Below are 23,490 nucleotides of genomic sequence, written 5' to 3' on the forward strand. Positions count from 1 at the left end.
CTAATTACTTTCTGAATGTACAAATGTGTGTCTATAAATAACATTAGTATGGATAGAGTATTTCTGTGAAATAATATTGAATATATAGTAGATTTGTAGAATTTGTAGATGCATTTTTAAACACTGATTTAAAAAGAAAATGTATTTGTGGGGATGTAGCCTTAGTTATAGCCCATACCCTGGTCAGAAAAGGTCTTATGTTGGCTGCACCAGATTGAAGGGAATGACTGCTCAGCAGGAAGTAACTTCTGTTTCTTAGACCAGGATTACAGACAAAAAGTACATCCAGACTGACACAAATATACAACATGTAATTCACTTTAAGTAAAGGTTTCATCCTTGACAATGACTTTAAGGTCATTTTCTGAGTTATAAATATGTGGAATATGATTTCTGTGTTTGGCCCCTCACTGATCTGCTTTCTGTACAATGTCTATAAAAAAAAGTTTCAACCTCCATTTTCCTTCATGGATTGTTGTTTTATGTCTCTGTGGACACATTGAGAATTTCCTGGCAGTGATTATGGTGGTGTCAGACCAGGAGGGAAAGTGTTTGAGCTACTGACCACCACTAGATCTATGTATTGATCAGAGTAAAAATGATCTGTGCATATTGAGCTGATAATTGGTACAGTTTTAATGGCTGGGCTGCCTTCTTGAGTGACACAAATGTTAACCTGAACAGAATGAGGCAGAACTGGTTTGTGTAAAACTTGTGTACAGTCTCGGATCAAATTTCACATCTTCAGAACATTTATGAAAAAACATATTCATGAGGTTTATCCATTTTCCTGAATTTTTTTAGGCCCACCCCTGAAGATTATGAACAACAGTACATTGCCTTGACTCTGAAAACACAGCAATAATAAAACACAATAGGCTATAATTTAATCTACATGCTGCATTTTTTTTTTGTATTCTTTTGTCTTATGAAACTTGGACACAGTTAAAACCTGAAAACAGTAAAAACAAATCAAAACTGTCATATGGCTGTGATCTTAATCTGGGTACCAGGTTAATATTAGATGAATGGTCTCTCTAGGAGTAGGTCAGGTACAAAACCCAGTTCGGCCTGTAAAGCATTACTCCTGTGGATTAGACCACAGCCATAAATCTGAGGCGCTCCATATTTGACTTTACAGTAAGGTGGCAACTGTTAAAAGTTCTGGTAGTTGAGGAAAAATTCTTTTTCTTTTTGTTAAGAAGAATATACCGTTTGGATATTGGTTCGCACCCTTCACCTCTTTTTAAAGAAGCAATTAGTCTCTTGGTCATTAAATTGTCGCTATCTTTCTAATTTGGTGGTATGGTATTTACTTTATTAATCCCCGAGGGGAATATTTTTTTTAAATTTAATTTAATCTAGTCCATAAAACATGACTTCAGCTGCTTGTTGACGTAGAGATCAGTTTGCTCTCATCAAAAGACAACAGTACCAGAATTACTTTCCAGGACGACTCGGGACATTTCCCTCATTTTCCAGAGGGTATTTCCAGTTATGTTAATTCCAGGTTTTCCAGGAAGCGTGGGATCCCTGAGTGGCTCTCTATTCATGACGTCGCTGAATCCAGCTATACCACAAACCCAGCCGGTTTCTACGGCTGGGTTTTTATGAAGACGAAATTAGACCGAAGAAGTGAGACCTCTTCGCTGCTCTCGCGATCTTTGACTGCGATCAGGGTGGCCAAGTCGTGACGACAACAAAGCTCCACCCACTGATGATGCAGAGCATACCTCTCTTCCTCATGTCCGGTCATACCTGCAGCGTCAGGTGTGAGAAAGAGTCACCACTGAGGAAAGGTGCTTCGTCCTCTGTGAATGTCATCGTCAATTAAATGTAGATCACTCAGAAAGGTCCTGAACAGGTGAGTTCAACTACTCCTGCTTTTCTCTTTTGTTTTTGTGACACTTTTGGTTGTGATGTCCCGTTGACATAAATGCATCGCAGACTAGTTATTACATGAATCAATTTGTAAGGGATTCATTTGTTGTTGGGAGTTTCATGTTAAAGCACATGTATATGAAATGACATGTATGAAGGAGGTCTATCCTTGAGCAACTTGGCATATAATGTTTCATTTATAAAGGGTGTTTAGGCGCATTGTAAGCATTTTGTGTGGACATATGAACATTTTTATTTTATTGTAAAGTTTTTCTATTATTTTGTCCACAAGAACAGAAAAAAATTACCTAAAAAGGAAACTAATTTTTAGGCATCAATTTATTTTTCTGATAACAATTCAATAAAACTGTACAGAATAATTTACACTAAAAAGGTTGATTATTATCGCTTTGCTTTGTTGTGTGCTCACCTAAGCTATATTGCAGTGATATATTGCAGTGATGTATTATACAGCCAGACAACTTAACAGTAATTCAGCATGTGACAAAATCCTATTAGGCATGTCTTTTTCTGGTTTTGGACAAATCCTAATAATGTAGGATTAGCAGTTCAATGTTTTTCTCGGTATTAGATTTCAAGTTTAGTCAGCTTCACCCGTTCAGATATGTAATTTTCCTGTAAAACAATATTAAATATATAATGTAATACATATAAAATAGGTTAAGCTGCAGTAAATTGTATGTGTAGAGCTGAATATTTATAATGAGGTTTTGTTTTTGACGTGTAGTCCTGAATTTTCTTTTGCCAGAATTGAGGAATCAGCTCCATGTTCGAGTCAGTGATCCTGTTAAAACTCAGAGCGAATGTAGCAGTCTGAAACTGAGCTGCCCGTCATTTTGTTTTCTGTCCAAAATAGGAAAAACAAAAGTACAAAAAGGTGTTTAAGCCATTTATGGCATCCTGTAAATGACAGGCTGAAGGACGTTTCTTTACACCTTCCTCTGGTGACTAAACGCAGCAGACATTTCAAGGTTGTTACGCAGCAACTCACTACTGGAGTCTGAACAGGGGAGCATAAATCTACAGTGTTCACTCTCAACCAAGCGTAAGTCAATTTCCAGCGAGTCCTCAAACTTGCAGAAAACTGTCGGGGTAGAAGCTGTGTTTCCTTTAAACTCAGACATCCAACATAAATGCCGTTGTTTCAGAAGTCTTTGTGTGCGTAATCTTTGTCTGAGTCGGTGGATCTTAACTAAGATGATCTCCCTGGAGGCAGAAAATATACATAAACATAATGTGTTTGCCTTCGAAGAGACCAGTAAACCTTTCATAAACTATTTGAACGATGCTGCAATCCAACCAGTGGACTATCAGACGCAACCTCTCCCCTCCCCTCCCCTCACTCCTCTATTTTTTTTCTTTGTTTGTTGTTGTTTTGGGGATTTTTTTTTTTTGTGTCTTTGTTTGAACCTATCTTTACACCACACCTCTTCAGGGTGACTTGTTTGTTTGTTTGTTATATTTGTAATTTCTGCATTCAGTGGCAGTTTGTCACAGTGACATGACCTCCAAGTGACACAGCTGAATGTAATGTTTTGTATATCCCAACTTCCTAGGGGTAGTCCTGTTCTCTTTTTCTGTCTAAAGTATTTGCAAAATCAATAATGTGTTTGGTTCAGTCAGATGAATTAAAAAATGTCATGTTATAAAGTTTTTATCCCGAACAATGGAGATTTATGACTGAATTTAACAGAATTCCAACAGCCCAGTTATCCGGCTATAATTCCAGTAAATCCTATTTGAAAACAGAAACCTGTATAACTTCTCACCTTTGATGTGCTTTTTTTTTACACTAACTTTTAACTCTCACAGAATGTTTGTCAGATCCTTCCTCTGATGTCAAATGAGGATTTCATCAGTCAGATCATGAATTTCATATTACTTCTAACATATTTCTAATCTGACTCTCATGTTTCATCAACACGTGATAATCGTAGGTGGCCTGTTTGTGTCGACTTAAACATGAATGTAAAGCTGTTGGCTGTTCTCGCTGTTTTCCCTCCATAACTAATTGTTTTAAGTAAAAACACGACAGGCAGCCGAACCACGGGTTTATATATCGCCTCATTAACTGCATGCGGGTGATATAATTTCTTTATCAGGGCACAGAGTGCGAGAGAGAGTGCGTGCCAGGATGAGGAGAGGTCTTGGGTTGGCAGTGCTGTTGTTGCTGTCTGCAGCCAGAGAGTGCAACAGTAAGTTGACGTGCTTGATGAATTGATCTCTGACCTATGAGGGTAAATTCACTCCAGAGATTCACTTTCCTCAAAAGGTAGCGGTTTAAACCCACAGACATTAACACGCGGATAGTTTTGGCTTCATTTGTTCAGGTTTGGGAGATTTTTCCGTGCTCAGATTGTTGAAAAATGACTTTTTAAGAAAAGGTAGTATCTATCTCCAGAAACACCATCTCTGGTATGTTAAGGATTTATGTGACGTCTGAGAGAACGGAAAACAGCGGAGATAGTAAACACTGAATCCAGAACATGAAAGTTAATGTGCTGACTATATTCTCCCAGTAAGACATTGCTATTTTTGTAGTCTGTAGTAAAAGAAACTAAGTCGTCCATCCACTACCTTTATCCACTTTATCCTGAACACGGGGGGAGGGGGGCTGGAGCTTATCCCAGCTGACTTTGGGCGAAGGCAGGGTTCACTCTGGACAGGTCGCCAGTCCATCGCAGGGCCAACACAGAAAGACAGACAGAAACAGACATGCACGCTCGCATTCATACCTACTCATCCATCAGACTTCATGAGCTTTGTCTCATAAAAGGTGAAAAAAGAGAATACTGGAGGAAGAGATGCTGTTGGGTTTTGAGATCACATATTATAACACACTGTCATGCATTTGTAGCGAGCTAACATCTGTGCATCACTGACTGCCTTGTTTAAAGAATCTGAAATCATTTTAGCAAACCAAAAAGTTTGAGTGAAGAGTGAAGGAAACTCAAGACACATAACTCAAAATCTGAGCAAAACAATATGACCAAAAATGTCTGCATGGCTAGATACAGGTAGATAGTGTGTATTTTAAATCGCTGCCTCACCACAGTTTGTATTGTGTTAGCGCTACAGTAGGAACTGGGAGCTGATGCTTGCTTGTCATCGGTGTTGTCAGGTGAGTCTCTTCCAGGGAAACCAGCCCTGCTCGGCTGCAGGTCCCCTGAGAAGGAGACGTTTACGTGCTGGTGGACGTCAGGCTCAGATGGAGGGCTGCCGACCGAGCACCACTTCTACTACGAGACAGAACTGTAGGTCCGATCACCGGTTTGGTTTTACTCAACACTCATTTCAAGACTGTTTTGGACATTTTGCTTTTATTCAGCGGCCCATTACGTTTCAGATAAGTTAATCACCCACACTGAGAGCTTGTAAGAGTAAAAGTGTTGTGTTTAGTTGTGTTGTGCTCTAGACGAGCAAATGGAAAGCTACCAAACACCGTGTTCACACCCTCGCTCAGTCAACTGAGCACAAGCCTGCGGACTTCAAACACTTAGGTCAGCTGCAAGACCCTCAGTTGGCCTGGCCTCTGGGTAAGATGCCAACACTAGTAGTTCAGGACTCCTCAAGGATGAACTGCTACAGATCTAAGTGATGATCCCCAGAGGATGAATCCTAACAACACTGATGATGACTGATTTGACAGTCCGATCAGCTTCAGCTGTACTTTGTTACCTTATATACAGCGTTGTGAAGGCTATTTTTTAAATGCAATTAAAGATTACTATTTACCCTGTTAAAAATGATATATGTAACTTAAATAATTTAATTTGATAACTTTTTTTGACAAATGTTTTAAACTCGGCAATAAAGATGAAAAGTCCTAAAAAAAATGAAAGTAAACCAGCCAGAACTCCACACTGATTACTGTCAAACTTTTATTAAAAGTTCTTCAGTATAACTTGAATTAAGAATGATTTTTTATTTGTTTTTATTTTAAAGTACAACCACCAAAATAAATTACAAGTATTTAGATCACAACAGACAGCAGAAAAGGAAAAATGTTCCCAGAACCTCAAACCAAGTCTACATTCGGGTTGACGATACAATCAACCGGGCTGGAAATGGTTCACAACTCTTTCACTGTGGTTCCTGAATGATGTGTCTGATTATCAGTCCTGTGCTTCATTATTGAGCGCTAATATGTATTTACTGCCACCAGCTCAGTTTTAATTTACATTGCTGACTTAAGAAAACTATACTGATGAGTGTTCAAACATATCTGAGTCAGTAAACGTCTTTTTTTTTGGCTGTGCACAGATTGGAGGGAACGCACGAGTGTCCGGACTACCGCTCGGCAGGAAATAACTCCTGTTTCTTTGACAAGAACCACACTTCCATCTGGGTGGACTACTACATGACGGTGGTGGCCTCCAACGCCCTCGGGAACGCCTCCTCAGATCCGTTAAAGATCGACGTGATGGAAATCGGTAAGTTGTTACTCTCAAAGAAATGAGATGAATGAATCAAACTTCCCAAAGAAGTTGAGTGAGTATGTTCTCATTCTTGTTGACTGACACACACAAATATGTGTAAAATAAATTCTGTACTTAAATGAAAGCAAGTTAGAAAACAAAATGGCAGAAAACAGGTTATGATGATGAACATGGAGAATATACTTCCTGTGTTTGGGCCTTCACTGTTCTGCTTACTGTACAACATCTATAAAAAGTACTAACCTCCCTTTGCCTTCATGTATTGAACCACAGTGGATATAATTAGGATAATTTGGCCATAATTAACTGTGACTTTAAATTACTTACTCACACAGAACTAAAATTACTACTGTGTCAGACCTGGAAGGAAACTGTTTGAACTACTGACCACTTCCAGATGTGTATTCATCAGAGTAAAAGGTGATCTGTGCAGATTGACCTGATGATTGGTGCAGTTTTACTGGCTCGGCTGCCTTCTCGAGCTCCTCGAGGATACGTGGAAAAATACACAATGACACGAACGTAAACCTGAACAGAACGAGGCAGAACTGGTTTGTGCCCGCTGTAAAACTCGTGTACAGTCTTGGATCAAATTTCACATTTAGGCAAATTTAGGCAGTTGAGTGAGCCTTGTCCCACATAAGCAAACTTCAACACCACTGCATTCATCTTGTCCCAACGATCTAACCCTATTACTTACTGAAACATACAGTATTTTATTGAAATGAGATATTTTCTACGTTTTCTGTGGCCTCTAAAGACATATCGGTGTACAAGGACCCACTTTACGAGCCCCCATGTGTGAGACTAAGACCAACATGCAGGTTTCTGCCGATGGCACTCGTTGCTTAAAATATGGCAGTACTGGTCTGTTGAATGGTCGCGTCACTACTTTGCTTGAGAGCAAATGATATCAACTACTGTTGGATGGACGGAAGCAGACATCCATCCTCAGATATGAGCCCTAATGGCTTTTGAGACCCTCCATGCTTTTCTCTTGCACAACCAACAGGTCAGTTTACTCTCAAGTTGAGGAGTTTCTCAGGTACTGGATGGATCGCTGGGAAACTTGGTACCAACATCCATGTCGTCTTCAGGAAGAATTGTATTGACTTTAGGGGTGTTCAGGTAGCCTAATAGTTAAAGCACATACCATGGTTCAAGTCCAGACCCTTTTTTTCATATCATTACAAATCCTCCTACTCATTTCCTGTCTGTATCTACACTGATCCTATCAAATTAAGTCAAAACGATTTTGGTCATCCTCTAAATTTTCACCAATTGCCACCATTGGGTTGAAATTTTAACTTGTCCAATTAATTGATTTATGATCAAACACCTACAGAACTAATGCCATTCCCATCATCATCATCAGACCAAGAAAATAAACCAAGAAATTAAACATGGCAAACATTGTACCTGGAAAACATTATACATTTCGCTCAAAGCACCATTGTTCCATAATGTAGCCTCACAGACACACAGTGTGGCTGTAGACGTTTTAAGTCTTCTTCTATCTGTGCTCAACAGTGAAGCCCAATGCTCCTGAAAACGTTACACTGCTGGTGGAGAAGAGGAAGGACATTCCATATCTCCATGTCCGATGGGAGCGTCCCTCTAACACAGACACCAAGTCCGGCTGGGTCACCATCAAATATCAACTGAGAGTCAAACAAGAACACAACGACTGGAAGGTGAGTGGAGGGGCTGCCTCCAATCACTTTGACTCACACAACAGTATGCAGTATATAACAAAAAGCCTTTTTCAGGGTACTGTGTTTGCAGTTTGCATACATTAAAGGTCCTATTTTGTTTTCGTTCAGATTTCAGATATAAATACTCTGAAAGTGTCATAAAGCTCAGCCCACAGAGAAATGCACACAGCCTGGATTCAGGAACTGTGTCGTTTGGACTTCTGCGAATTTGTAATGTCACAAATGTTAGTTTACAGCTCTTCAGAAAAGAGTCAGCCAATCAGAGGACAGGATCACTGATATCACTGTTCCTTTAAGACGGTCACAAAACAGCCTGTCCTTTGCGCTACAGAGAAAAGCTTGACAAAAAATATCTCTTAATGGATATCTAGACTGCAAATGAAACACTGGAAAAGTGTCAAATACAGGATCTGTAAGTCTGAATATCAGTGTACTACAATGTAATCAGGATTATCAGATTCATGAATTCAGCTGGAACACATGCATTTTCAACAGCTGTTTGACCTAAAGGTCTCTCTCTCCCACTAGGATTATACATCCGGTACACAAACGTATTTCAGCCTGTACAGCATCACTCCTGGGGTGGTGTGCATGGTTCAAGTGCGCTGTAGACTCGACCACGGCTCCTGGAGCGAGTGGACCAACACCACCTACGTGAAAATCCCTGACTGTAAGTCTTTGAGGCGCTCTGCTCCCCCTTTGGCTTCTGTACAAGGCAGCAACTGAATAGTTGATACAAAAATGCTTTTTTTGTTTTTAGATGTTCAGAATGAGAGACTCTTTTGGATACTGGTTTTCATCCTCTCTGCTCTTTCACTCATTGCAGCATTATGTATCGTGGTCACGAAGAGGAAAGAGTATGTATCCGATATAAAACTCTCTTTATGACGGCAAAATGTTAAGAATAATCTGACTCGTGTCTGTTTCTATTGTGGTTCAGTGTGAAGCAGTGTATTCTGCCCCCTGTTCCTGGTCCAAAGATAAGAGGAGTCGATGTTCAGCGTCTCAAGGTAGAGCTGCAGCCGCATTGTATTTCCAGAATATCCAAAACGTTGCATTGACGCTGATAACAGTGTATTAAATCAACCCTTCCAGAGTGGGCAATCTGAAGATGTCGTTAAAGCCTTGATCGTCAACCAGACTTTTCCTCCCCTGATGGCCTGGAAGGACCAGATGGAGGAGTACCTCATCGTGTCCGACCACGACGACTCGCTTTTGCCAGATCCCTCCAGTTCTCAAAAAAGGAAAAGAAGCTTGATCATTCCCGCCGGATTCCACTTTGAGTCGGACATGAAATGCAAGGAGTCGATCCCAAGCCAAAGAGACTCGGAGAAGTTTGAGGAGCATGACATCGATCACTTTGTAAATAGCAGTGCGTCTCACCAAGAGAAGAACCCATCGAACATGGAGTCATCTCAGCGGCTTACTCAGAGACAACAGTGTCCAAGATTCCAACCGCTCGCCAACAACGGGTACGTGGACATTCATGGACACGAGGAGGTGGATGTGACACAGGTGGACTACAGCAGAGTGAAAGAGGTGAACGGGGACGGCGTTCTCGTCCTCAAGACAGAAAACGCCCCGCGTAGGTCAGACGTTCAGAGGCTAAAGGAGAACATGCCCGAGGACTACAGCAGGGTGGAAGAGGTGAATAGTGACAATGTGGTTTTCCTGCAGAAAGAAAGCGACTCAGTTGACTCTTCCTGTAAGGAGAAGGGTAATCAGTACACACACTTCACCAATCAAAAGCCAAGACATCCTCATGTGAGCGGACCAAGTAAAGTGGGAGTGTGTACAGAACTAAATGAGACAGGATATGTGGATACTATTCCTGCACCAACTTTAATCTAAAGTTTTTAGTGATATAAACTGTTCATGTATGACAACAGTCAACTGCACAGTTAAAGGATATTCTACATTTTTGCGTTGTTATCGGGTGGATCGCCATTGGAGACGTTCATTGGCACCAGAGGACGAAACCATCTGTGGTCTACAGAGGAATGTCTCAACAGCTGTTGGATTGATTTCCATGAAATTCACTGCAGATACTCAAAAGTCCACTGAGGATAAAATCAAATTACTTTATTCATCCTCCAATGTTTCCTGTAGCACCAACAGCAATTCAAATGTTGTCAACTGTAACTGCATTTAGCTCAAAGCACGATGTGTTGAAGTACAATCTCACTGCTTGCAAGTCCACTTTTAATTCTTGTTTGACAATAGTCGAGCTCTGACATTACCTATATCACGCTGTGATTTGTTGACTTCCAAGAAAAACTTTTCAAGTTTCATCCTTTAAAGGGCTGTTGGCAATGAAATGATTACGTAATGTTTTCTGCTGTTAATTTCTGAGGCTAAGGTCAATTTTGGTTTGTCTGGTTTACCTGGATCTGCAAGACAGAGACTTCACACGACAGCAGACGATCAGGAGTACAAACATTACAATGTGGTGACATAATCTAGTGTAAGAAAATCTGTATCTTATTCATTACACTGTTTTATTGTTGTTGCCTCAGGTTACAGATAATACCAATTAAAAGAGCTTGAAGAGTACACTTTCATATATTTTGTAGTGTTTTTTTTTTTTATCTCTGGACCATCTGTGAATTATACTTTGAAGTTATCTCATAGAAGACATTTCTTCTTTCTGAAACAAAGTGCTAAATTGTTGTTAGAAATGAACCTCATTTGATAAAAATGTCACTGTTATTCACTGCTGTATATTGTCAAATGGTAGTTGTTGAAAAATGACAAAAAAAAAAAAGTAAAATATTTTCTCAATTCATGTTTATTTGAGCAGATCCCAGGGGGTCAGATTTAGTCCCATCTGTAATATTGTGGTGCCTCAGGGAAGTATACTCGGTCCAGTACTTTTGTACATTAATGATTCCCTCAATTCAAGTGAACACTGCACTTGTCTTCTTTATTCAAATGAAACTTTAAATTGATATTTTACTTGAAGAAAATTAATTCACTCAAAACTGTCCTGATTGCAGTTAACTATTTTACGAGTCAACTAGTAGTGTATATCTATCAAAACAAAACAAAAAATCATGTATTATTGTTCACTCCATTGTTTTAGGCAGTTTCCCTTACACATGGTATCAGTATTCAAGGATTTATAAAAGAGCGGAATCAAAAAAATATATATATATCTGTACGACAACATCAGGACATCTCAACTTCTTCTGTGTCAAATACATACTTTATCCTAAAGCACTTCTAAATGACTATTAAACTTTCACAGTTTGGTCTCTCAGTACCACAGACATGACTGAACCACTTCAGAAGAGCATTTAAAGGAACAATTAGACATTTTGGGAAATATTTTGTTTGCTGTCCTGCAGAGGATTAGCAAATATAAGGCTACAGCTAGCAATTAGTCAGCTTAGCACACAAACAGGAAACAGGGAAAGCGTTTTATCTGTCTCTGTCCAAAGGGCAAATCTGCTGACTAAACAAAACGTTTTAAATCTTTTTTTTTTTTTTTAGAACTGAAGTATAAAAACGACCATTTGCATTTTACAGGGTGTTAAACTAATGTACAGAGCAAGTCTAAGTGTTTCCCCGTTTCCTGTCTTTGTGCTAATCAAAGCTCATTAACTGATATAAGACATGATATACAAGAGTTTCTCTTGACCGGTAAGTGAATTGGAATATTTCCTAAAATCTAGAACTTTTGCTCCAAGATTTGTAGAAAACTTAAGACTTTTTTTTTCCAAAACACATTTTGCCCAAGTGCTTCTGTAAAGATTAGCATTAATGACGTTTTCTTACCAATAAATGTCCCAATGTGCAGATGTGCAGACCCCCCCCCCCCGAGCTAAACATTCATCCTGTTAGTGATGCGTGCCTTTCAAAATATCTGCCATGAAAACTGAATATTTTTGTATCATCCCCATAAATCAATCACTTGATAATATTATTAGAGCCATCTTTCATGAACTGCAAACCAACATCCAACTATAACAGGATTCCCTGTGGCACCTTTTCTGCATTTAAGGTTTTCAATTATTTCTTAAACAACATTAGACATGACACGTCCGTATCATGAACTAAAATGTTCCTATTCATAATCTGATCTTCAAAATGTTAACTTCCAATTTTTGTATCGGTCATAATCTCTCCCCTAACAGATTTCACATATAATTTGTTGCTTCTTTTAACACGTGATTATCAACATAGACCTCAGATTACTGAAATTGATCCTGATTTATTATCTTGCTTTATTAACTTTATCCTTGCAATGTAGAACAACAGAAAACTGAGTCAGTTACCAGCTGTTGGTGTTTCTTAACATTAATTTACCCCATTTAAAAAAAAAAAAAAAAAGAAAGAAAAACCCAAGGCTACAATAACATGTAGCGCAATCAGACTCCTCTAACTTGAAAACAAGAAATATCTGAGCTCAATTTTTAACTATAAACTAAAGTGTGGGGCTCAAATGAGGCTCAATATTATTTGGATTACTTGGTTGTTAAATTTAGGTGAAATGTCACACCCTGTAGTTGTGTATCACCCAAAGTAAACCTGTAAAAAGTGAAGATTTGTAGCTGTAGAAAAAAAAATGGGGAATGTGTCAATACCATTTGAGCCCAAATTATATTAAGGTTACACAAATATTAGAAAATAAATGTGCTTTTGGAACATTTGATCACAGACTGAAAGTGGAAAACGTTGTGAAGCTCAGAGCTCGTTCTACATAGCGGCTCCGAGCTGTACGTCGCGCACCGAGTCTGGAAAAGTAACCAAAGAAAGCATTACAAAAAAAACCAACAGATTTATGACTGTGCTCTGTGCAAAGTATGTTCCTACTATGGAGTGAGTTTTTTTCTACAACAACAAATCTTTTGAACATAATCTTTTCCCCACACTTCACAACGGGTGATCTACAACTATTTCTTTAAGCTATAAATCATATTTTTTGTTAAAGTCTGTACATCCTGGGCTTTAAATCCTATCAGGGAATGTTGCTGCATGTCATCCCTTCTCTCGCACCTCACTTCCTGTCCCTTTCAAACAATAGCAGAAATGCCTGGAAAAACACAAGTAACTGAAGCTAATCAATAAGAGAAAACAAAACGCACTATCATGGTTCCAGATCATCACTGGTAATTTGTTAGCACTTTGAAATTGACTGAAATCAGACAACAACTGAAAATTCATATTGTGGGATCTTTTCAAGTGATTGGTTCATTCCTATTAAGTTAGTGAATACCCTCACCAAAGGAAATCATGATTCATTATCCGACAGTCCTGGGTGGTTGCGAGCCCCAGTTTGTAAACCACTTGCAGCAGAGCAGCCGTGCACGGCTCTTTTTTTTTTTGCTTGTGGGATGAAGTCCACTCTGTTAATCAGAACAAATGGATTATTATTTTTTTTTTTTTAGGCACGAAAGGCTTTCGCCACTGTCAACTCTTCTCATCTTCATCCATGTTTTGAATACATTCACTGTCCAAGTGCATGGAGCTCAGCTGCTCCTCAAAGTTCAGAAACGAGTGGCTGCATTCCTTCTCCAACATTTTCTTCCAGATTCTTACTGAGAAGGAAATGGAGACAACATGGGGTTATCTGAGTTGACTTTTAAAAGGTGAAATCTGTAAAAAAAAAAAAAAAAAAAAAAAAAATCGTGCTTCTCTAATCTCCATGATGAAATCTAATCTAAATTTGTCCGACTAATCCAGAGAAGAGCAGGTATCTCTGTCTGGTTTGCAGAATTTCAGCAGATCAGTAACTTACTATATTCAGGTTCTTCTGGCTGTGTGCTGTCAGGATCAGACTTCGGTTCCTCGGCCGGGCTGTTGATCTCCTCAGTGTTCGCTTCCTGCTCTTCCTCCGCCTGCCCTCTCTGCTCCAGGCCCAACACCATCTCCTCATATGCTCTCCTGGCCTCAGAGGACAACTCGATCATCTTATGATAGACGTCCTGGGAGTAAGAGAGGGTTTTTTTTTTAGCTCGTTTGAAAAAACCCCTGAAATACAGTACTTGCTGTGCCTGATTTTAGTGTGAACGCCTGCTGAACATAAACCTGACCTGTGCACCATCGTAGTTGAAGATGCCGACCAGGCTGACGGGCACGGCCTTGTTGACGGAGCGGCCCAAAGCTTTCCTGGAGAGTGCAAACACGAACGGCACCCTCTGTTCACGACACGTGTCGATGATGGTGTGGAGGGCCTCATCCAGGCCGCCTGTGACGGTGACATTTCATTAACATCAGTGCAACGTTTTAAAGTATTCTGTGGTTCAGTTGGTACGTGTCTGTATCTCGTAGTGTATTTATGGACAGTTATGACGCACGGTCTTTCTCTGAAAACAAATCTTAAACAAAGTTAATCATATGTCCAGACTAAGCTGCTAGTTTCCCATCCAAAACAGACCGGTTTTAAAATGCTCTCCAAGTTGGATGTAACAGAATCCAAGACTGTCAGTTGTCACGTGCAATTTTGAAAATGCAGTTGTTGCATTTTAATGTTAAAAGACCCACAAACATTCACTGATTCTTGTGTATTAAGTATGAGGATCTGCTGCTTTTTACTTTCTGGGCTTTGTTAAGGGCTCTTTTTACATATTTTGTTGAGCATTTCATCGACTAAACAGTTGAGAAAATAACACTGTCACTATTTAAGGAACAAAGCTTGGCGCAACACTACCTGCCTTGTGAACCATCTCAGAGAAACTACAATCTCTACTTTTGCTATCATGGATTTGTCCTTTGGCCACTTTTGAACTTCACTTGATTTTAAAATAAAAACACAAAACACTCAAACAAAAACTTGCACGTGCATTTGACAAATTATGCAAAGAACTTGGGCACAAATTTTGAGAAAATGATCACAACTCTTTCCCTCCATAAAATGACTTCCCTTATTTCAAACCTACTGAAAGTCATCTCTGACGTCGTACAGTACCTTTGGACTGGATGCGTTCACAGTTGGGTGAGATGATGACGCACTTGACCTTCCTAAGCTTGAGGTGCTTCAGGACCTCTCGGAGGCCCATCACGATGCGTCTCTTCATGCGGGCCTTCATGGGGTCCTTCTGGTACAGGCGGTCCTGGAATCGAACCAGCTCCTTCAGCAGATTCGTCACACACTCATCCACGTCTTTGCTCAGCATCTGGCTGCAATAGCTGACGTGCAAATTAACAGAAACGTGAGAAGAACGGTGATTTAATTCCGTGGCTGGTTTCTTATTTCTCACAGAAGAACATTGGACACAGAGCCGTCAACTCACGAGTCGCTCATGATTCAGTGAAACACGCAATCTTACTCTCTGAACTTCCTGCTGTGGATTTTAGGTGCATTGGGTGGGTTGGGCTCAGGTGAGGTGGTTTGTTGCTGTATGGTCTCATCTTTGTCAGTCTCTTCATCAGCCTCTCCCGCTATCTGGTCCGAGCTGTTTAACTCTGGCTGATCATCGGATCCCTCCGTCGGACTGACAAACTCATCTGAGGGTTGAGAAGCCAAACGTTTCCCTTCATAAAGCTGATCATCGCTCAGTAAAACAGGATTGGTTCTATTGTTTCACATGCTCGCTCTGACCTGTGGCATCTACATCAGCATCAGCATCAGCATCTACATCTGCATCTACATCAGCATCAGCATCAGCATCACCCTGCTCTTCTTCTTCTGTGGCCTCGTTGGCGAGTGTGGACTCGTCTTCAGGCAGCAGTCCTCGCTCCTCCAGCAAACGTCTCTGTTTCCTCTCCTCTCTTTCTTTCAAAATGACCTGAGGACGTGACGGATATAAAGTCCTAAAAACAAGGCCGCACTGCTGAGATGCATTTTTCATGAAACTCTTCCAGACTAAGCGGACTTGCCTTCTTGAGAGGAGTGGGTTTCTTGGCTTTGGGCACCTCTCTCTGCTTGCCCTTCTTCACCAGAGGGCTGGTGGAGTCCAGGGGATTGTGGGCGATTTTATCCTGCTGCCAGGGCGGCTTCTTCTGGAGCGCCGGTTGCTTCTGGCCGACAGGCAGTCCTCCACCAACTACAACAAACAAGGAGGACGTATTCTTGATCAGGTTTTGAAAGCCTGCACCAACAGGTTTGGATCACAAGGCAAGTCCTTATTAAATTAGTATTATTGTTCAAAATATGTTTTCAAATTAAATGTATGGAGTTGAGTGAGGACAAAGGCCGAGATGTCGACACAACCAACCTGAGAGGATGAGCGGCTTGGCGTCCTGCTTGGCTTTCTGAGACTGTTGCTTCTTTTCCAGGGCAGCCAACATGTTTCCGATGTCCAGCTGGACGGGAGCTTTGCTCTTCTTCCCAGACACTTTCTCAGCTTTCTAGAAATCAGGTGACCAAAAACATGGCTACTTATTCAAAACATACAGTCTTGATAGATCCCGTTTTGTTCAGGATAATTTCAACAGAGGAAAAACACAAACCTGTCCTTTCTTAGTGGTTTCAGTGGGCTGCGTTTTTGCTGATGATGATCTTTCCTTGTTCTGATCAGCACACTGATGCTGACTTCTTTCTCTTTGGTTTTCCTTCAAAATGAAACGTGATTTTCACATAAACCTCACTGTCAATTTAATTTGTGTTTCACTACACACGACACTCTAACGACATATACCTGATTGCATAGCTTTGTACTGCTGCTGGTTATCAACCTGTCTGTCCCAGTGAAAGATGGAGTCAAGCCGGGGAACTCCTCTTCATCCTTGAACAAAAGCAGACGACGACGTCATCCATCCTGCCGTGTTTCTAAAACCATGTGTTGAATGACAAAACGTAACCCAGACTTTGTTCACCTCAAATTTCGGAGGCTGTTGAACAATCGCCGGTTCCTCTGACTCAGCTTCTGCATCTTCTCCGGTGCCTTTAGCCTTCTTCTTTTTCTTTCGTTTTTTCTTGCCTGGGGCTCCTTCTTCCTGCCGTGCAGTCATGTCCTCCAACTGGTAACGTGTACAAATCACAAAATACAATGTTGAAAGAGTCCTGCAGAGCCCAGAGCTTCACCTGAACACTTTACTACTTTAGACAGTAGCTGATTTCACTTATCAACATTTGACTGATGGTCGAGGGTTAATAATGTAAAGACTATTACAATTAAATTTGTTGATTGAATGCATACAATCTATACAGATCTGAGAATGTGGTCAAGTTATTAATTGCTGGTTAATTAATTTAATAAATTCATGGTAAAAATGGTATAACATTGACAGAGATAGATTTATCAAATTCATATACCAGCAAAACTGTCCATGGCTATGCTATACTATACTATACTACTGTTCTAAATGCATTTTCAGCCAGAGAACTCAGCTCACCCTTTTGTTCATCTTGGTTTGATTTGAATAAAGAGCAGATTTCTACGGCTCTCCTCTGAAACTCTCCCATGTTACAAGTTAAAAAATAATTCATTAATTTATGAACTTTCAAGACCTGCAGATTCCCTACAGAAAATGAAGTATCTTTGTTGAAAATCAAAATCAAACCCTCATCACACCTGCATGTGGTTGCTGTTGATCATCTTTTCTTTTGGGGCAGGTTTCTTGGGAGGCTGAGAGGCGATGTTAGCCCACGAGGCCACCGGTGGCTGACCTGTCTCACACACACACACACACACACACACACACATACACACACACACACACACACACACACACACAGAAAAAAAAAAAACACAAACACAAACACACACAATAAAAGGATGATCAGTGTGTGATTTATTATTGATGTTGCCTTCTCGTCTTTGAAAGACTGACAACAGGAAGTGTCCCCCTACCTGCTGGGATAACAGGGGTGTCTGGCTTAGCCTCAGTGACACGCTGTTGGGCGTCGAGTCGTGTCGGGGATCCTCTCCTTCCAGACTACTCAACAGAAAAAACACACACCGCAACAGATTCACGAGAGTAACTTTGTGTTATTGAAGTACAAAAATAAAAAGCAGCCCCAACTTTTACATGATCATCACATCTGATAGTTTCATGAGCTGACCTTCCAGGAAGATGCCAGTTTTGGAGTTTGGGGGTCTGTAGATGGAGGACTTGGACCCCAGCACTCTTTCTGAGCGACAGGAGGAGCTGCTTTTCTCAGAGAAATACCAGCTAACTCCGGGAAATCAGCCATCTTCACTTCAAATGGCACCAAGTTTGTCGGTGCTGGTTTAGACTTCCCTGCGGAGTTTGGGGCAGACCTGGTACCTCTAAAACCTGTGGATGAATTCAAGTTCAAACAGGTATTTACCTCAAGTATGTAACAAAATGCACGTCCAATGACTGAAGTAAGGAAAACTAGGTCTGCGCTGAAAATGATAGGATCCACTGGCTGTAGTATCGGGGCATCAGTTCATGTAAAAGTTAATAATGCCACGTATGATAATTACCTTTTTTCTGTGTATCCATTGAGTTCTTGCCCATGAGTCTGCCTTGAGAGTCATTGTTGCTTTTTGATGTCTGTGAGAAAACAAATCATTGAACTGAATACATGAATAGAGTTTGTTCATATCTTGTTTTTGGCTGCTCAAAATGTAACCAACCTTTGCTTGTGGGTCCCTTGCAGACTTGTCTCTCTGTGGGAAATCATCCCTGCTCTCTCTAACATGCCGGCTGCTGCTGTAACCATGATTCCTCGACACATCTCCTGCTTTTCCAGCTGGCTTTGGGCTCAGATCTGACAGGTTCCTTAAAAAAAGTCCAGACAGAGATTAGCAGTTGAATATTTCAGGTGAAGGGTCCAGTGACTGACTTAAAGTGAATATCCCTGTTGTTCTCTTCCTACCTTCTTGAACTCTGGTCTGACACATATGGATTTGGTAACACAAGAGGTGCTGTGAGGGCTGCGTCAGGCTCGGCAGTTCTCCGTCTCCTCCGGTGCTGATGGTCCAAAGCCTGGACAGCAGATGACTGTTTGCTCTCCTGCAGAAAGTAAAGACCGTCATCAACAGTGTTGTGTTTGTGTTTGACCTTCAACAACCGTCTTATTGACTCCACTTCAAGTAAACCAACCATATTTATCTCAACACTAATCACCACCACCATTACTACTACTACCACTATACTACTATCACTATACTACTACTACTATACTACTACTGCACTACTACTACTACTAGTACTAACACCACCACCACCATTACTACTACTACTACTACTACTACTACTACTACTACTACTACACTAATACTAGTACTACCACTACAGCTACTGTTACTACTAAAGTACTACTACCACTATACTACTATATATTACTATACTGGTAATATACTACTACTATTACTATACTAGCACAACTATACTACAATACAATTATACTACAACTGCTACAATACTACTACTACTATACTAATATAGTACTACTATAATACTACTACTATAGTACTAGTACTACTACTACTATAGTACTACTATAATACTAGTACTATACTATAATACTACTACCACTACTACTATAGTACTACTATAATACTACTACTATACTACTACAGCTACTGTTACTACTACCATAGTACTAGTACTACTATACTACTAATACACTACTACAGCTACTGTTACTACTATAGTACTACTATAATACCACTACTATAGTACTAGTGCTACTATAATACTACTATAGAACTACTACTATAGTACTAGTACTACTATAATACTCCTACTATAGTACTACTATAATACTACTACTACTACTATAATACTACTATAGTACTACTACTAGTACTACTGCTATAGTACTAGTACTACTGCTATAGTACTAGTACTACTAATACTCCTACTATACTACTACAGCTACTGTTACTACTATAGTACTACTACTACTAATACTCCTACTATACTACTACAGCTACTGTTACTACTAGTACTATTAATACTCCTACTATACTACTACAGCTACTGTTACTACTAGTACTATTAATACTCCTACTATACTACTACAGCTACTGTTACTACTAGTACTAGTACTACTAATACTCCTACTATACTACTACAGCTACTGTTACTACTACAGTACTAATACTACTACTAATACTCCTACTATACTACTACAGCTACTGTTACTACTACAGTACTAATACTACTACTAATATTCCTACAGCTACTGTTACTACTACAGTACTAATACTACTATAATACTCCTACAATACTCCTACAGCTACTGTTACTACTACAGTACTAATACTACTATAATACTCCTACTATACTACTACAGCTACTGTTACTACTACAGTACTAATACTACTACTAATACTCCTACAGTACTAATACTACTACTAATACTCCTACAGCTACTGTTACTACTACAGTACTAATACTACTATAATACTCCTACTATACTACTACAGCTACTGTTACTACTAGTACTAGTACTACTAATACTCCTACTATACTACTACAGCTACTGTTACTACTACTACAGTACTAATACTACTACTAATACTCCTACTATACTACTACAGCTACTGTTACTACTACAGTACTAATACTACTACTAATATTCCTACAGCTACTGTTACTACTACAGTACTAATACTACTATAATACTCCTACAATACTCCTACAGCTACTGTTACTACTACAGTACTAATACTACTATAATACTCCTACTATACTACTACAGCTACTGTTACTACTACAGTACTAATACTACTATAATACTCCTACTATACTACTACAGCTACTGTTACTACTAGTACTACTAATACTCCTACTATACTACTACAGCTACTGTTACTACTACAGTACTAATACTACTACTAATACTCCTACAGCTACTGTTACTACTACAGTACTAATACTACTATAATACTCCTACTATACTACTACAGCTACTGTTACTACTACAGTACTAATACTACTATAATACTCCTACTATACTACTACAGCTACTGTTACTACTAGTACTAGTACTACTAATACTCCTACTATACTACTACAGCTACTGTTACTACTACAGTACTAATAGTACTATAATACTCCTACTATACTACTACAGCTACTGTTACTACTAGTACTAGTACTACTAATACTCCTACTATACTACTACAGCTACTGTTACTACTACAGTACTAATACTACTATAATACTCCTACTATACTACTACAGCTACTGTTACTACTACAGTACTAATACTACTATAATACTCCTACTATACTACTACAGCTACTGTTACTACTAGTACTAGTACTACTAATACTCCTACTATACTACTACAGCTACTGTTACTACTACAGTACTAATAGTACTATAATACTCCTACTATACTACTACAGCTACTGTTACTACTAGTACTAGTACTACTAATACTCCTACTATACTACTACAGCTACTGTTACTACTACAGTACTAATAGTACTATAATACTCCTACTATACTACTACAGCTACTGTTACTACTACAGTACTAATACTACTATAATACTCCTACTATACTACTACAGCTACTGTTACTACTAGTACTAGTACTACTAATACTCCTACTATACTACTACAGCTACTGTTACTACTACAGTACTAATACTACTATAATACTCCTACTATACTACTACAGCTACTGTTACTACTACAGTACTAATACTACTATAATACTCCTACTATACTACTACAGCTACTGTTACTACTAGTACTACTAATACTCCTACTATACTACTACAGCTACTGTTACTACTACAGTACTAATACTACTACTAATACTCCTACAGCTACTGTTACTACTACAGTACTAATACTACTATAATACTCCTACTATACTACTACAGCTACTGTTACTACTAGTACTAGTACTACTAATACTCCTACTATACTACTACAGCTACTGTTACTACTACTACAGTACTAATACTACTACTAATACTCCTACTATACTACTACAGCTACTGTTACTACTACAGTACTAATACTACTACTAATATTCCTACAGCTACTGTTACTACTACAGTACTAATACTACTATAATACTCCTACAATACTCCTACAGCTACTGTTACTACTACAGTACTAATACTACTATAATACTCCTACTATACTACTACAGCTACTGTTACTACTACAGTACTAATACTACTATAATACTCCTACTATACTACTACAGCTACTGTTACTACTAGTACTACTAATACTCCTACTATACTACTACAGCTACTGTTACTACTACAGTACTAATACTACTACTAATACTCCTACAGCTACTGTTACTACTACAGTACTAATACTACTATAATACTCCTACTATACTACTACAGCTACTGTTACTACTACAGTACTAATACTACTATAATACTCCTACTATACTACTACAGCTACTGTTACTACTAGTACTAGTACTACTAATACTCCTACTATACTACTACAGCTACTGTTACTACTACAGTACTAATAGTACTATAATACTCCTACTATACTACTACAGCTACTGTTACTACTAGTACTAGTACTACTAATACTCCTACTATACTACTACAGCTACTGTTACTACTACAGTACTAATACTACTATAATACTCCTACTATACTACTACAGCTACTGTTACTACTACAGTACTAATACTACTATAATACTCCTACTATACTACTACAGCTACTGTTACTACTAGTACTAGTACTACTAATACTCCTACTATACTACTACAGCTACTGTTACTACTACAGTACTAATAGTACTATAATACTCCTACTATACTACTACAGCTACTGTTACTACTAGTACTAGTACTACTAATACTCCTACTATACTACTACAGCTACTGTTACTACTACAGTACTAATAGTACTATAATACTCCTACTATACTACTACAGCTACTGTTACTACTACAGTACTAATACTACTATAATACTCCTACTATACTACTACAGCTACTGTTACTACTAGTACTAGTACTACTAATACTCCTACTATACTACTACAGCTACTGTTACTACTACAGTACTAATACTACTACTAATACTCCTACTATACTACTACAGCTACTGTTACTACTTCTCATTCGAGGGTAGCTTGTGTAGCTTGTGTAGCTCGAAGTTAGCTGAAACTGACAACTCGCTAACGTTTCCTAATTGTAACTTTTGGGGAGCCACTCAAAACTAATGTCTTAATATACGAGTTAACTAACAATTTATTAGTACAGCCACACCAGCCGTTCACTTATTAGCATGTTCTGCACTTGTTTTTAAACGGATAAAGTTCGCTAAAAGTTAGCCTAAGCTCAAACACATGCTGGCTAGCGAGCTAAAAACAACCGTAACGCTACTTTTCATCAAATACCTTGTCCATCTTTGGGTTTTCCTAGATGCAGTCACATCTTCGCATGTTCACTCGAGCCACCATCAGTGGTCAAACTCCTTCCTCGTTACAGCGGTGCCACATGTATCAGCGCCAACAGGCTAACCCAGTTTAGCAACCTGTTTGATAGCATCAGCAGGAGCAGCTAGTTGATTGAAACAGCTGATGATGACGTCAGAGGACCGACAGCGACCTCTGCTGGCACCTCTGA

At 39.2% G+C, this 23,490-nt stretch overlaps 2 protein-coding genes across 4 annotated transcripts; one reads left to right on the forward strand and one right to left on the reverse strand.

Annotated features, from left to right (window-relative positions):
- The first annotated feature begins 1,789 nt into the window (after positions 1-1,789).
- prlrb (prolactin receptor b) lies at positions 1,790-10,617 on the forward strand. Of its 2 annotated transcripts, none has more exons than XM_069178304.1 (9): positions 1,790-1,864; positions 4,005-4,097; positions 5,024-5,156; positions 6,166-6,335; positions 7,872-8,035; positions 8,585-8,726; positions 8,817-8,913; positions 8,997-9,066; positions 9,152-10,617. In XM_069178304.1, exons 2-9 carry the CDS (start codon positions 4,037-4,039, stop codon positions 9,905-9,907), a joined length of 1,593 nt encoding a protein of 530 aa, XP_069034405.1. In that variant the 5' UTR covers positions 1,790-1,864; positions 4,005-4,036; the 3' UTR covers positions 9,908-10,617. The 2 variants fall into 2 exon arrangements, with proteins under 2 accessions (XP_069034405.1, XP_069034406.1); XM_069178305.1 differs by having other exon boundaries at positions 8,883-8,913.
- Positions 10,618-11,160: 543 nt separating this feature from the next.
- secisbp2 (SECIS binding protein 2) lies at positions 11,161-23,425 on the reverse strand. Of its 2 annotated transcripts, none has more exons than XM_069178294.1 (18): positions 23,262-23,424; positions 18,789-18,925; positions 18,547-18,691; positions 18,394-18,463; positions 18,006-18,220; positions 17,794-17,878; positions 17,515-17,609; positions 16,817-16,960; positions 16,639-16,725; positions 16,451-16,552; positions 16,216-16,348; positions 15,878-16,044; positions 15,600-15,786; positions 15,328-15,505; positions 14,967-15,187; positions 14,092-14,246; positions 13,797-13,983; positions 11,161-13,596 (listed from the first exon to the last, which is right to left on the reverse strand). In XM_069178294.1, the coding sequence occupies exons 1-18, from the start codon at positions 23,268-23,270 to the stop codon at positions 13,469-13,471; spliced, it is 2,445 nt and encodes an 814-aa protein (XP_069034395.1). In that variant the 5' UTR covers positions 23,271-23,424; the 3' UTR covers positions 11,161-13,468. The 2 variants fall into 2 exon arrangements, with proteins under 2 accessions (XP_069034395.1, XP_069034396.1); XM_069178295.1 differs by having other exon boundaries at positions 13,457-13,592; positions 23,262-23,425.
- Positions 23,426-23,490: the final 65 nt, after the last annotated feature.

This window comes from Embiotoca jacksoni, unplaced genomic scaffold (assembly GCF_022577435.1).
Source record: "Embiotoca jacksoni isolate LCO1_2020_lvr unplaced genomic scaffold, fEmbJac1.0.p SCAF_8, whole genome shotgun sequence".
Taxonomy (NCBI): domain Eukaryota; kingdom Metazoa; phylum Chordata; class Actinopteri; family Embiotocidae; genus Embiotoca; species Embiotoca jacksoni.

What these genes read in the sequence shown, in the direction of transcription:
- prlrb (XM_069178304.1), top strand. Translation starts at nt 4,037, where the DNA reads ATGAGGAGAGGTCTTGGGTTGGCAGTGCTGTTGTTGCTGTCTGCAGCC. An exon ending in CTACGTGAAAATCCCTGACT is followed by an intron (nt 8,727 to 8,816) that starts GTAAGTCTTTGA and finishes TTTTGTTTTTAG; the next exon opens with ATGTTCAGAATGAGAGACTC. An exon ending in GTGGTCACGAAGAGGAAAGA is followed by an intron (nt 8,914 to 8,996) that starts GTATGTATCCGA and finishes ATTGTGGTTCAG; the next exon opens with TGTGAAGCAGTGTATTCTGC.
- secisbp2 (XM_069178294.1), bottom strand. An exon ending in CAAGGGACCCACAAGCAAAG is followed by an intron (nt 18,464 to 18,546) that starts GTTGGTTACATT and finishes GTTTTCTCACAG; the next exon opens with ACATCAAAAAGCAACAATGA. An exon ending in AACTGGCATCTTCCTGGAAG is followed by an intron (nt 17,879 to 18,005) that starts GTCAGCTCATGA and finishes TCTGTTGAGTAG; the next exon opens with TCTGGAAGGAGAGGATCCCC.